This window comes from Rosa chinensis, chromosome 1, assembly GCF_002994745.2.
Source record: "Rosa chinensis cultivar Old Blush chromosome 1, RchiOBHm-V2, whole genome shotgun sequence".
NCBI lineage: Eukaryota > Viridiplantae > Streptophyta > Magnoliopsida > Rosales > Rosaceae > Rosa > Rosa chinensis.
This window is the reverse complement of record NC_037088.1, coordinates 60424551-60440972: the sequence shown is the minus strand read 5'-3', so window position 1 is coordinate 60440972 and position 16422 is coordinate 60424551. Positions and strand designations below refer to the sequence as shown.

General features: G+C 36.7%; 1 protein-coding gene and 1 long non-coding RNA gene across 2 annotated transcripts; one reads left to right on the top strand and one right to left on the bottom strand.

The window, feature by feature from the left end:
• The first annotated feature begins 2621 nt into the window (after positions 1-2621).
• LOC112196905 (abscisic acid receptor PYL4) lies at positions 2622-3926 on the top strand. Its single transcript, XM_024337378.2, has one exon. It carries the CDS (start codon positions 2971-2973, stop codon positions 3625-3627), a length of 657 nt encoding a protein of 218 aa, XP_024193146.1. The 5' UTR covers positions 2622-2970; the 3' UTR covers positions 3628-3926.
• A 10426-nt stretch (positions 3927-14352) lies between these two features.
• Positions 14353-14901, bottom strand: LOC112176063. Its single transcript, XR_002926774.2, has 2 exons — positions 14767-14901; positions 14353-14671 (listed from the first exon to the last, which is right to left on the bottom strand). It is a non-coding gene; the product is annotated as an uncharacterized LOC112176063 (long non-coding RNA).
• Positions 14902-16422: the final 1521 nt, after the last annotated feature.

Here is a 16422-nt window from a genome sequence, read left to right as displayed (position 1 = left end):
CCAGCCTTCAAAAAAAAAAAAAAGAAGTTGAAATGAGATAGGGTGATTTTTTCACGAGGAACCGCGGCATTAGCCGATTTGTTTTGTTTTGTTTTTTCAGTTAGTTACTTCAGGCTCTCTAGAACAATTTATCAAGTATTTTAAGTTACAATTAATGTTTATTAAGATTATTTATCGACTACTTTATTTTAATCTAGTTACATTTCCCTGAACTCCCTTATAACCTCTTACTCATGTTCAGATATTTTCAACAAATATGTTCAGTTATTTCACTATTAGAGTAAATAACTATGCACATTCATGAAATTCTCAATCATTAAGAGTTACATAAGTTGAGTAGGAAACATCTTTAACCGTATGATATAGTTTAAGAAGTGAGGTTAATAATGCCCCCGCCCGTGCAAATGAGTAAGGATAATGATGTCTGTTGTGTTGAGGAGAGAAATGCACCAAGTAGTGTAAACATAATAGTAGTTATGGCAAGTGAGGGTAATAGTGTCCAAGACAAGAGGGGCTAATTAACCGTGGCCAAGGCAAGTGAGGCTACTAGTAGTTATGGCAAGTGAGGTTCACAATGGCCGTGACAATGAGGTTAACAGTGTCAATGTCACGTGAGACTAAGTACATTAAAAGATCTTGTATGTTATCCAACACTGTAAGAATCAATTTAGAAACTTTCTCCCAATTTTTTTTGTTTTGACATGAAATCATGATTTTCACCTAAAACTGTGGACGCACATAATTTTTTAGCTAAAAATCGCATGTTCTTATTTTTTTTCATTAAAATCTTCTAATTGGTAAATCATGATTTTTAGGAAATTTTACAACTGACTGAGCTAAAGAATTTTGACCCAATATTTTTACAATTTTTCAAATTCAAAAAATTGAAAAAATTATTTTGAAAAATAAAAAAACAGTTCAAACTAGCTTAGGTCTGTCTCTTGGAGAACCTCATATAGAAATTATATTTACCAATAATAAGTTTATGGCATGAGAAAACTTCAATAAAAAAAAAAAAAGATCGAGTAATGGTGATATGAAATTATATCCCATTGTATTTTACTTTTGAAAGGCCAAGTATTGTTTCTCAGTTGTCGTGTATGTGTATATTTTTTGCATGTTAGGGTAAGTATCATATACCTTATAATAGAAAAATACTTATCTAATCATAATTATGGATTGATATCATGATTATATCCACACCTTCAATCTCACAATCTAGATGTCGTATAATGTGGTCGCGTTCAGTTTCATATACAATCATCACATGCAGAAAATAGAGATGGAGATATGAATCTTCAATTCATAAACAATATTGAAAAGCAAAATATATAGTTTACTATTTTTAGGTGAGAATCCATAATTAATTCCATATATACATTAAGCAGCTACCTACTAGTACTAAAAGTTGCTAGTGGATAATTGAATCAAATTGGGGAAAAAGTCGTTAATTAGCTGGTGGACGATGTTATGCAGGTGGATGAGATTTTCTTGCAGTCAACATATACGGATGTCCACTAGTGGATAGTCGGAACTCGATCCAGGAATGGCTAATCTGTTTGATTGGTGGAGCTCCTAAAAGTTAAAATAAAGTTGGATAAGTTTAAACTAAACAAAATGACGAACTTTACATATAAATGTTATATAGGCAACCACAATGGCGATAATTAGTCAAAAAGCACATAAGGATCTAGCTATTTGCATATAAGTTTTGCAGAAAAATGTTTGAGGCAGCTAGCTCAATTGTTTTCTAACTCTAGCTCAGAGATTAATGTAAGAGAATGGGTTTTGGAGAAGGTCAAATTAATTAAACATTTTGAAAAGGAAGAATATTCAATTACTCTTCTTTTAAATTTTAATTAAGAATATTTCAACATCTAGTTATCTTTTAAATGATAAGAGAAGGGGAGAGTAATTAACTACAAAATATAGACTTGAACTTTCAAAAATCTAGACTTGGAACTTTCTCGTCTACTTTGATATTCTTTTGACTAAAGCTAGGGAGAAATTGTATGTGTTTATATTGGTATGTTGATCATGAATTTCCACAAAAGGCAAAGTCAATTCCATACATTGTACCATAATTGGATATATGTAGTATGTCAGTTCCGTTTCCCTGGTTAGCTATTGACTAGGGATTGTGTGGTCACTCATCGTCCAATTTCAATCGGACGGTGAGTGACCACACAATCCCTAGTCAATAGCTGACCAGAGAAACATTTTCGTGTAGCATCTTTCGCTCATAGTGCATGTCGAGGAAATTAATGCTCCATTGTACCATAATTTTGCAGCAATTAAAGGTTAAGTTATATATTGAATTTTGTTGATCACGTAGTATCTTTAGCTCATAGTGCATGTTGAGGAAATTAACGCTCCATTAATTCAAGCACTACATACTGCTCAACTAGCAAATACTACCGGTTTTGCATATCTATTGGCAAATATTAAAAATCAAATTTCTTGAGAAAATTAAAGTCGTGTAAGTCGATTATTGATATTTTAAAGTCTCGACCCGTTTGATTAGTTCATACAGAAAAATTATATAATTAAATTAAAAAAATAATAATAATAAAAGGGAATGAAGGTGGCAAAGTTGTGGTGGAAATAAAGAGAATAGATCATTAAGCTAAACACAAAGTCCAAAGGAGGGAGGATAGCATCAAGTTGAGGATCCACTTGCGAGTCCGGCGTAAGCTCTGTGATCATCTTTCTCTGTCCGAGGAAACAAAGCCATCAAAACTAATCCAAGTGGACCGGAAAGAACCAACCCAAAGCTACAACAACACCATTATTAAACAAACCCATCATCCAAACAACTCCCTCTCTCTCCCCTCTTTATTCTCTCCCACTATGCCATTTATATGATCATACTCATATATATCTCTACCCATTAACCCTAAAACCTTGTCTATAAACATACAGCTAAAGCTCCTCTAAAGCTCTGATCCTGTTTGCTAAGACGGAGGAGAAATGCCTTCCTCAGTTCAACTCCAGAGAATCAGCTCCCCTAACCCAATAACAACCGCGGCCGCCGCGGCCATCAGCCACAAACAGTCCCAAGCCGTCACGCGCCAGGTCCTTCCTCTGTCCTCACGCGCCGTCAACACACCCGCCATACCGGAGTCGGTGGCCCTCCAACACGCTCACTCTGCTATGGCCTCGCCGGACCAGTGCTGCTCCGCGGTGGTGCAGACCATCGACGCGCCCGTCCCTGCCGTGTGGTCCGTGGTGCGCCGCTTCGACAACCCACAAGCCTACAAGCAGTTCCTAAAGAGCTGTCATGTCATCGGCGGGGACCCCGCCAAGGTCGGCACGCTCCGCGAGGTGCTCGTGGTGTCGGGCCTCCCCGCGGCCTCCAGCACCGAGAGGCTGGAGATTCTTGACGACGAGCGCCACGTGCTCAGCTTCAGCGTCGTTGGTGGGGACCACCGCCTGAGGAACTACCGCTCCGTCACGACTCTACACGCCTCCTCAAACGGCACCGGAACCGTCGTCGTAGAGTCGTACGTCGTCGACGTGCCGGCGGGAAACACGAAAGAAGAGACCTGCGTGTTTGTGGATACCATCGTACGTTGTAACTTGCAGTCGTTGGCTCAGGTCGCCGAGAGTATGAGCAAGCCGGAATAGTTCATAATCATAAACCAAGATTCATTCTTTTTTTGGTTTCCAATGTGAGTTGGAAATTTTGTAGATTCGTTGTAGGGTTGAAATTGTCAGCGGCTTTCGATCGTACGGTGTTTGTGTGTATAGGGGTTCTGCATGTTTTACCTGTTTTCATGACCATAGTGTTCATGTTATAATATAGTCTTCTATCATATCCCCTTCAATTTTCTTGTTTTGTGTTTTCGATCTTCTTGTTCTTGAAGAAGGGTTTGTTTGTAATTATGTAAGTTAACTACGACTAAAATGGTATTAGATTTTCCTCATGTGCTCCATTGTATTTTCTCTCTATTTCGTACACAATTTAGTTATATTAGAATGGTCAAAGTTTGCATGAGGTTCTCTTCAGCTTTGTGACCTTTGTGAGATGGAAACAACTGGCCGAATATCCTAGATATCCGTGCCTATATATAAATATGCATGGTGATGGTGTATGAGGAATTGTACGTACGGTCGGTACGGAGATGTATTTTAATTCATCGGTAGCAGCTGCGATATATACCCAGTTACTATAGTAATTGGTAAATAAATGGTACGCATTACGGCCTTACGGGGTTGCATGTACTAATTTATGTACTAGTTATTTTGAGCACCCTAATTAAGAAAAGTTTTAGGTAATTAATATTCTTTGGATTATAATCGTACGTAAATGCCAATGAGAAAGCTGCTGTAAAGTGTGAAGATTCGCACGGACACCGACACTGTGCAGTGTTAAAGGAGACGATGATCATCATCAATGAATTAATGTTGCTTGAGTCTGGACACATATTGATATTGAGATAAATTATTACATGGGCAAACATAGCACATAGTGACAGTAAAATTAAAATTTAAAAAATTTTAGATGTGTTTCAAATTTATCCTTATTTATTAAAATAAAATACTCAAAACATTTCCTTACATATTCACTGATTGGGCAGCCGTACAAGCGACGTGGTATGTTTGCTCTACGTAAGAATCTCTCTGATATTCAAGTAAGATTTCTCAAGGCAAAAACAAGAAACTAAGAAAGAAAGAACTAATATTATTGGACTTTAGATCAATCACGTACTATAGTCCGGTAAGGCAATAATGAAGATTGTGAGACGGAATTTTACGCATATCGTCTGATCGCAATGCATATTTTTGAACTTTCAACCCTTGTACAACACTTTAGAGAAGCTCTTACAGACATTTTAACACATAATTTGGTAAAAACATAACATATAATACTTGGAAACAATTGATTGTCTTCCCGTGGATTAGTTAAGCACAAAATAGTGCTTTCGTCCTTTCAGTTTTCTTCTCTTTTTATCCTTTAATAAACCTTGTTCATGAAGGAAATCAAATAGTTATGATCATATTGATTTGACTTGATATGTGCATGAGTGCATATGTACCAACTATTATCTCTATCTATGGTATCATGTGATATCATTTAAGAACAACGGTTGCGTAGCTCTATTATTATTCTATATAATTTGGGTACTTTTTGGTGCCCTTTGTACTTGAATTTCGTGTGTTAAATATTATAGCTGGCTACCCTGCGGATGCAGTCAGTCCGGCAGAGTTGTCTAGCTTTTGCAATTTGCAATTTTCTTTGAAGATTGTATAAAACAGAAGAACAGTTCAATTTCAAACTTGTAATTTACAAAAGAAAAATAATAATTAAAACGAACTAACTAGCTATATGGAAGCGCATGAACGCAGTGTTTGAATATTATATTATTATTTGTACAAACAGTGATTTGATTTTGGCGATTGATCGAATCAAACGTGGCTAAACCAGCTAATTAATCTAGCTACAAAGATTGCAACTTGACTTTGATGAGTGATATTGGAAACAATATAATGAACAAGTTGCAAAAAATTGAGCTAGCTACCTCCTTTTATATTCTATCTTCTTCCTCGTGTACCATATGTTGCTGTGTATAACAAGCTAGGCTGGTTCTATCCATCTGCAACTTGATTAAGCAAGTTGGCAAATGGATGCAAAAATATTAATGTGTGATCCCTCACTTGTTTTGCAAGAGAATGAAATCAAAGCCATCCATTAGTCTGTTCGTGTCGACCTAAGAGTTTGATTTGACTAGACCAAACAAAAAACTTGTATAATTCATTGCTGAAATTTCTTGAACCACCCACCGTCGACTTCTAAGGTCCAAAGGGTACCGAGATTTCTCATCAGTTGTGATCACTAGCTGCCATTTTCAAAAATTTATTAGTAAACAACATCGACTGAGTTTTCAAGATGACCATGAGCTTACGAACTAATGCTTGTAATAACTAATAACAGATCGAACGACTAACCATGTTTAGCTCCTTACTTATAATGAATCATTCTTCTTTACAGATCAATTCAATTTGTTATGTATTATTTATAAAAGAAAATTATTTTCCTTATTAGATTATTAACTAGTAGATATACTAGACTACTAGTTCATTTGTTTACTGTTATAGTAATTAGAAGGAGTGAAAAAATGCTTACTTGTTATAGTAATTAGGAGAGAAAAATGCATACAAGGGACAAGGAATCGATTGGCCTGAGAACAATATCTAAACGGGGAAAGATTGAGTCACTCTTAACCAAATTTCTAAATATTGGTATTTGTAAATATATCAACTAATTTCCCTTCATGTATATTATCAAAATATGAAAGAAAGTATAGAGTATCAGTTTAAATTTCAAAAATTAAAACTAGTTTAGATGTTGCTTAAAAATTAAACTTCGACAAAAAAATTTAGTTATTTATAGATATTCAAACTCTTAAACAAATCAGAAATGGATATCATTTGTGATGCGCAACTACTATTGCAAGTGGACATGGAGCAAGGTGAAGGACCCCTAGCAGCCTAGCTAGTAGAGATTTAGTTTTAAATGAAATTTGAATATAATATGGATGGTAGTGTACATGCATCTTTGCCTCTATAGATCACAACCCAAGCAACGAATCTTCAACATCGAACAGAATTTTCATATATATAATATTTCAACTATAAGACAATTGTTGTAAATATTTGTGGATAATCATGTAAATAGATGTTGAGTAATAAGTGTCTATCCCTATAGATTGGTGATTGAAGGTTGTAATTGTACGAGTGATTGAATTGTAATTACGTATTGCCATTTTGTGTACACCATGTAGTCCTATATAAGGCTCCTCATGGTGAGATGAATAATACACACATTCTACTCTCTATTCTCTGTGTCATTACTCTCTTCTCTCAAACTCTTTTACTTTTCATTTTACAACACGTTATCAGCACGACAAGCTCTATGATTCAGATTGCGAGTTGCGGAGAAGAGGCGGTTCATCATTCAATCAAGAGAAGAGGCGGTTCATCATTCAATTAAGAGAATAGGCGAATAACTCCTAAGTTATTGGATTGGCTGAGAAGACAACCTTCTCAGTTCTGCACATATAAACTGAAGATTCATCCGTTCTTCATCAAGTAATGTTTTCCAAAATCTAATTTTATATTCATGCTTGTTGAGCCTATTGATTGAACAATCACCATGATGCATGAACTCCCAAATTTACTTTATGATTATTTGGTTGATACATATATATCTGTCGTATATATTTGTTCATGTTTTTGGATTTGATTGACATATATCATGACACATTCACATGTATGATTCCTATTTAATATTAATACTGCCAGAAGCAGATTCAACTCCATATAATTGGTGATTGATCAATTGATTCAATTCATGTTTTGGTTTTGATTGATATTTATCCAAAGCAACTACCATAGTAGTTTCACAATGTATCATTTATTACTACATTTTAATATTGTATATTACGCGAATTACGGGCTTAATTTTTGGTTTCACAAATTTGAATTATGCCATTATAATTCCTTATGCTAGAGGCATTATGGGCTAAATCATTACAGGATTATTACATAAACATTACGCCATAAGCATTTGCCCTTTGTTACCTATACGAAATGCCATAAGCATTAATGAGATTTGAACCCAATTGCTTAGGTACATAATCGCTGCATTAATTTATTTACGTTACGATTTAATAACATATATTGAATTTGGTTATGTTATAATTGTGAATATGAGGCTGAGTTAGAAGCTCAAAATCAAGCCCCAAGTCACAACAACAAACCCGAGCCAGAAGCTCAGGCCCAACCTACAAGGCCAGAACAGAAGTTCGCCACGTGTTGCCATAACAAAGGTTATGAATCTTCTCAAAATAGGCTCATCCAGTTGGATGCGATGTCCAGGTAAGGTTCAGATGAGGCCTTGTACTTAAGAGAGCCTCGCTCCACCTAAACCTCATTTTTCCTTACCTGATCGTATTCAATTGCATTTACCGAAAGGGTTGAGTAATAATTTTTCATTCTTTGGCAGACCAACTTGAGCCTAGCAGACCCACTTTCCCTGCGCAGGATCTAGCAGCCCAGCAGGCCTTACATACTCTTTGACTAGCGCATGAAAGCCTAGGTCACGAGCCCGCAGACTAAGCCCGATAAGGTTCACTATCAAGCTCACTCATTCTTTGGTCCAACAGAATCAAAATAAAAGGAAAAATGATTTGATATTGTAATGGTGAATCTATTATCTAATTTGTGTAATTAATTTCCAGAAGCATTTATTTTCATAATTGTGTGATAATTAATTTGTTATATTACTAGCATGCAGTTAATATTTCAATTGATTTATGATTTCCATTTAACCAATTTGTGAGATATTATTAGAATTTACTTTATTCAATATTTTTATGTTACTTGTCTAAATTTTCGCACTAAAATATATGTGTAGAAAATGCAGGTACCTAATGAACTAGAAGTTCTAAATCAACCAGCAGTTCATACATAAATCGAACTTGTAGTTTCGATAATGCCATTTAAGAAACTTGAAATTTTTTTCATAAATTCACCACACATGATAAAACCAGTAGATTTTACATGTCTAATCCGATTTTTCATACCATGTTATAGAACCTGAAGTTCTCATTACTTGCTTATGGATAATATTACCCAAAGCACTAATATTATTTGTTCATTTCCTGTAAGAAATGTCAAATCTCAATATGTTTGACTTTGTTGCTTTGGAGGTCTCAAGAAGAAACTATCTAAAGTGCACTCAAGATGTGAAAATTCATCTGACTGCAAAGAAGATGAGATCAACAACCGATGCTAACAATGTCATCATTGAGACTTTTAATATGAGTGCCATAATTTTCAAAAAGGAAACATATGGAGAAAACACTACAAGTTAAGTATCCGATGAAGAGGATACACAGACTCTTTGGGTCGCTCTAGAAGAGCACTTCACCATCAAATGACCATTTTCTTGCTTGAAGCAAGACATGATTGGCAAAACAAAATTAGCCCATATGACCGTCTGCCACTTGGCCAAAGCCCAAGAGGTCATGTAATCAAGCTCCACGTGGCCAAGGCCCACGTGGTAGGAACCATGATGCCATAACTCAGCAAGCCCGAGTTGAAAGGAACACTGGTCCGGCCCGCTGCCACTAAAATCAGCATGATCTTTGTTATCAATGTGGAGGAATTAACTGCTGGTCCCGCACCTGCTGTGCGATAGCCGAAGCAGTAGATGAGTATTACGCCGGTCGCGAAACTCGAAACACTAACTTTATTGAATGGTTATTTTCCATCGATTCCACACTAGAGATCGTGGATTTTCAGGCAGTTAGTAAACATACCTAGAATGAGAACTCGAAGACATGGGTATAATTGGCCCCTTGTGCCATATTTTCATCTTAATGAATAAAACATCTTCAGATTTTGGTGATTTATGTTTTCAATTATTTTGGATTATGAAAATGTGGTTATGTTCGAATATATTTAATTCAATAAACTTATTTATACATGTGATTCATTGAATTAAATAAATGAATAGGCATATTCTGTGGGGAAGTTTGTTGTCTGGTTAAAAGTACTATTACGCACACTATACTCCCAAATCGGAGATATTTTTCAAATTTATTGTCTATTCATACCTCGGTGACAATCATATCAGGCCAATCCAACCTGATAGAGGGTTATGGCAAAACCCACAGTATGTTGTCCAATGGTATTGAACCTACCATTAATGAGGCCTTATAATCTCCACGTTCCAGAAGAACGTTATTGAGTGTTAAGGATATTCGAACTAACAGTTACTACGTTGAAACCATTGAGAAAAATGAGTGGAATATCTTTGCATAACCTCCGAGTATGCGATCAGAAGTGTACATTGAAGAAATTGAAATCTGTTAGCTAGAAGCTAAATAATTCAAGCAACTACTTGCTATGGCATGACCATTTGAGATACCCAGGTCAAAGTATGATGCACCATATCCTCAATTCATCACAGGTGCATCCCCTTCTGAATAAGGGTCTTGTGTATATTGACACATTATGCCAAACTTACTTGTTAAGAATGTTTAATACTAGACCATCATGTGCAAAGACTAGTACATATACCACCATTTTTCTGCGCAGAATGCAAGGGAAATTTGTGGACATATCCAACCACCACACGGACCAGTTAAATATTAATGGTTTTGGTTGATGTATCGACAAAGTGATCACATGTTACACTATTGTCCGCAAGAAAACGTTGCTTTTGCTAAACTCTCACCCAGATCATGAAATTGAGGGTTCACCACTCGGATTATCCCATAAAGTTTATAAGACTTGATAATACCGGAGAGTTTACATAGAAGTCTTTCGATGATAATTGCATATCCCTTGGGATTGATGCTGAACATATAGTTCCCTATGTTCACACCCAAGATGGTCTCGCAAATAGAATCTTGGTAATGCGCACCAAGCTTCTAGTTTTTGCATGGGGCTATGCAATCTTGCATGCAGTTATGTTGGTCCCGTTAAGGCCCACTGCTACCCAACCTCACTCCGCCTTATAGCTGGTGGCTGGGTACTAACCTGATGTTTCGCACTTACGTGCATTTGGGTATGCAGTCCACGTACCAATTGTGTCGTCACAACGTACAAAGTTGGGTCCTCAACAAAGGATGGGCATACATGTCGATTATGAGTCCCATCCATTATGTGCTCTTTAGAGCCCTTGACAGGCGATCTCTTTACCGCTGAATTCGCCGATTAATTGTCACTTTGATGAGACAGTCTTCCCGCCGTTAGGGGGAGATAAGAACGTCACTGTTCCTGATGAACGACGTGAATTAACATGGAATGTCTCCACAATGTCTCATTTGATTCCCAAACCGCACTAAAATAGTGAAGTGTGGACAATTCTAGATCTATAGAGTATATAATACAATATGCTAGACACTTTCTCTGATCTAGCAAAAGTGACGAGATCATATATACCTGCTGCAAATGTGTCTGCAAGGATAGACGTCCCTGTAGGATGTGTCGTCCCAGATGGACGAGGTACGACCATGGCGGCTAACCAATCATATGTCTCTGCCCAGAATTGAGGTAGACCATTAGGTTCGAAGGATTCTTATCCCCAGAAGAGGGTAAACTTGGCACAAACGAATCCTCTTAACATCGCAATCTCAAACCGATCAATCTCATGAGAAAAATCCGGATTATGGGTCTGTCCTATAAGAGACGATGTTGGGGGACGCTCTAACATTTGAACCCACACCCGAGAATAGAGAAATCTCGGTAAATTTACTGAGATTTGGAATCGGATTGAGATTATCATCGATGATATATTAGTATTTGCGATGACCACCGAAATTATAATAAGCGATGACCTCGAACCCTGCTTTGTTGATCAATATCAACGAAGAGACGACTGGCTAAAAAGGAAATAAGCAATCCAGGTCAAATTAGATTCCTTGACAAAGAGAAATGTGTTTGGACCTATTGTTCCTACACCTCCCCATGTTAAACCTGGAGAATTTAAATGGGTATTTGTAAGGAAGCATAATGAGAAAAACGAGATTGTGATACACAAGGCTCGTCTAGTGGCACAAGAATTTTCTCAACGCCTTGTGATTGATTACGAGGAGGCGTATTCTCCCGTAATGGACGTCATAACGTTCCGCTACCTTATCAGTTTGGTAGTTTCCAAAAAACTGAATATGCAGTTTATGAATGTGGTCACAGCTTATCTATATGGGGATCACGATATAGAGATATACATAAAAGTTCCTGAAGGAATTAATATACCCGATGCAAATAGTTCTAGACCACGGAACACGCTCTTCATTAGTTTTGAGGTGTTCACTTTATGGATTGAAACAATCCAGACGGAGGTGGTATAACCGTCTAAGTGAATATTTAATCGGGATGTGATATGTGAATAATAAACTATGCCCATACTTGTTTATTAAGGAAACAAGTTCCGAGTTTGCAATTATGATGGTCTATGTCAATGACATAAATTTGACTGATACTCCTGAAGAGATCAAGGAAACTGCAAAACACCTGAAGTCGGAATTTGAGATGAAAGGCCGTGGGAAAACAAATTATTGTCTCGACCTGAAGCCCGAGGACAAGTGCATATGAAATTTTAGTCCATCAACTAAATTACATCTAGAAGATGTTAAGACGCTTTAATGAGGATAAAAGCAAGCACACCCATGGTCATCTGAAGTCTAAAGAAAACCGTATCGTCCTGCAAATGATAACGAAGAGATATTGGTACCACAAGTCTCATATCTAAGTGCAATAGGCGCATTATTGTACTTGGCTCAATGCCCTAGACAAGACATCCCATTCGATGTGAACTTGTTAGTTAGATATAGCTATGCGCAAACACGCCGCCACCGGAATGGCATAAAAGACATTTTTCGCTACCTTAAAGGTACGATAGATATGGGCTTATTGTATCCCTACGCATCTCGAAATGGATCAAACCCCTTTGATCCTCGGAATGATGCTCGCCTTGTTGGATATGCTGATACAGACTATCTATCAGACTCGCAAAAGGCACGTTCCCAAACTGGTTATGTCTTTACCATTGGGAACACTGCAATTTCTTAGAGGTCTACGAAATAGATACTTGTTGCTACCTCTTCGAATCATGCTGAGATACTAGCTCTTCACGAAGTAGTATGTGAATGTGCATGGCTAAGAGCTGTTACAATGCATGTTCGAAGCACATGTAGACTGCATTCCACCACTGATGAACCAACCATTATCTACGAGGATAAAGCTGCTTACATAGAGCAGATAAAGACGAGTTTCATCAAAGGAGACAACACCAAACATATTGCACCGAAGTTCTCCTTCAATTAGCAACAACAGGAGCATCAGAAGATTGAAGTTAAGCAGATTGGATTTGAAGACAATCATGCAGACCTCTTCACCAAGTCACTACCAAAGTATACATTCCAGAAGCATGTTCAAGATATTGGTCTACGTAAACTATCTGAATTACCTAACATGTAATTTTCAGGGGGAGTCAAAATTAGGGGGAGTATCCTGAAGCATACCCACTTGACCATCATGTACTTTTTTTGTCCTTCGTTCAGGGTTATTTTGTCCCACTGGGTTTTGTTACCTGGCAAAGTTTTAACGAGACACATCTTTAGCATGGTCACCCCAATTATAGTACATCCTGAAGATGCTTTGATTCGACATCTACGCATTTGCTCATCTTTTTCCTTCGACAACGGGTTTCTCCCACTGGGTTTACCGAGCAAGGTTTTGGTGTAGCAACTCTAATGCATCCCTCTCGTAGACAATTTACCTACTTATGGTGCTGATAAGAAGACTCCACCTATCTCTAAAGCTGTGATACTACTAATCCACACTCAAACGCGTTGTGTTCTTTTTCTCCTTCGACCAAGGTTGTGTTTTCCCACAGGGTTTTTCTATTACTTGGCAAGGTTTTTGACGAGGCAACTTAGAACCGCACAGCCTATGCAACACTATTGACATGGAATATCCAAGGGGGAGTGTTGTAAATATTTGTGGATAATCATGTAAATAGATGTTGAGTAATAGGTGCTTATCCCTGTAGATTGGTGATTGAAGGTTGTAATTGTAGGAGTGATTGAATTGTAATTAAGTATTACCCTCACTACTAGAATTATAGCCCCAGACATCGGTCAAAAACCGATGAGAAAAAAAATTCCAACCGATGTCTTTGTGGGTGATGAGAAAGATCCGGAAAATGCAGACATCGGTTTTTAGCCGATGTCTAATATTCGGGTAGACATCGGTTCCTTATAATAAACCGATGTAAAGAAGTTTAAATGATAACAAACTTGCATGCTTTACTATTGTTAAACCCACATTTTATTGTATTTAAAGCTTAAAGAAATATAGATTATATAACACAAGTTTGAGTTTTAACATCGTTATTGATTTAAGAACCGATGAGTAATACTGTTGTAGACATCGTTTCTGACAATGAACCGATGTGTGGATATGTTAGTAACATTAGTGTTCATTTCCGAACTGATGTCTGGAACTCGATAGTATATCGTTTCTGATAATGAACCGATGTCTGGATGTTTTAGTAACATCGGTTTTCATTTCGAAACTGATGTCTGGCACTCGGTAGTATATCGTTTCTGATAATGAACCGATGTCTGGATGTTTTAGTAACATCGGTTTTCATTTCGGAACTGATGTCTGGCACTCGGTAGTATATCGTTTTTAACAATGAACCGATGTCTGGATATATTAGTAACATCGATTTTCATTTTGGAACTGATGTATCTGTATTTCTGGACATCAGTTTTTATGGCTAAAACTGATTTCAACTTTATATCTAAACATCACATTCTATAAAGAGGATTCTGTCCACAAAATAGAACTGTGATTATAAATTGCAAATTGGGGTATTATATCCGACATTCATCATCCTTAACAGTTTACAAAATGGGCAAAATAAAACCCCAATTCATATATGCACCTATATACTACAAGGCTAGCCTAGCAATTAGTATTCTTGTTTGTTCATAATTGCTACAAAAAAGTTAGTTAAAACTAACTCAAAATCAAGAAACTGGTCAGAACCTACAACAGAGTCTGTAAGTAGTCGGCTACTTCAATGCGGACCTCGTCAAGTTGTTGTTGGGTATACCCTTTCCGATCCTTTACCGCCCACTACAAATACCTATAATTCAATAAATAAATCACTTATCTGAAATAGAAAAGAAAACAATTGGGAAGCTAATTGTCATAACTCTTGTTAGTTGAGATTTGACATACCTGAAATCCCACCAATATCACTCAAAATTGATCCAGATTGGGTTCAGTCCCTGCAAGGCAAAATAGTCGATGATCATCAAATTTCACAATTCACATTTGGCAAAGTTTTCTCCATCCCAAGCATTTGAGCCTACAATGTGGAAATATAGCAAGAGCAAGAGCTAAAGCATTGCTTTCTTCAATTTCTGCAACTTTATATTAAACAGCAGAGTGGTTTATATGTTCAGAAGCAGAATCATGAAACCTTGTGAAAGAAGAGCCTAATCTCTCCTAGCAAAACATCAAAGCTTTTGAAAATAAATAGACATACTTCAGTCCCACTGGAAACAAAGAACAACCATGAAGCAATTAAACCACATGTAAACAATTTCACCAGCACAATAGTAAACCGATTTTTGTTCCTGAATTTTTGCCCATTCTTAGGATTCAAAGGCAGGCACAATGGGAGTTTATCATCATATCCCATTTCAGGAACATCCCACCTATATAAACGAAAGCTTGCACTACATAATTAGCAGAATTCTTACTCTTTAAAAGGTGACTTGCACAAATGGTGAACCATCTTTCACACTTTATCCCTGCAAGTTGGAGCTAATCACACTCTACTACAATCCCGGAACAGATTTTCCAATAAGAAAGGTTCTTTCCAAACAAATCAACAGATTAACAACAAATGGGATACACATACAAACCAAAAAAACTCTTACACACAATAGTGAACTTCTGTTGAATAATCAAGGGAAATATTTTTATCTGTTGATAAAGATTAATTTTTTATGTGAGCTTCTTCCTCCACAGTCCACACATATTATTATGTAACTTATCCTTGGAATTATGTTATTAGTGAAAGTGCCTACAAATACCTCAAAGAGTAAACTTGCAATCTAATAGAAAAAGACTTGCCATCATTAGTAATTTCAAAAATTTCTTCACACTTATTTCCTTCACAATTGAATCACACACCTCATTTCTTCTCCAACAGTTTGATCTTTTAAATAATAAGAAAACTGAACTTAACTAACTACATTGAACTACTATTACTTGGTAGTAAGCAGTGAGGGGTTTTGCAAGCTCAATGACCACAACATTGAACCTTTGCTCTTACCACTGTGATAGTACTAAGGCTCCAAACAAAATTGAAGTTACCGCTTTGATCTGCTAGCGTTGACCTGCAACAATGATGAATTAAGAGCACCATTCAAAATTGAAAGAAGCTTAACATGTTATCAGTGCCATTCAAAATTGCTGCCCAAATATGTTTCTTTGCCTTCTAATGTAATAAGTATCTAGCATGCAGCATGCTGTCTAGAACAGGAAATCAGTTCACACATGCAAATAGGATATTGGTTCATTGCACGTGGCAAAATTCTTATCACCATGAAGAATGGTACTACTTTGCACGGGTTAGTATTTAACCTATATTTGAACTTTACCAGATATATACACTTTCATTTTGGATCATTTCCCCTTGAATTCCATATTATATGCTGTAAAAGTTTTGTTTCCTAGCTAAATTCTTTAAAAGCTATCTGTTCATGTCATGGCCTTAAATCTACATCTCATGGAGTGATGAAAGTTAGTAAAAAATACCTTTAAAATTGGACATCTTGAGATTCTATTAGAAGGCGGGGTTTAACTATGCTACAAGTGAGATTT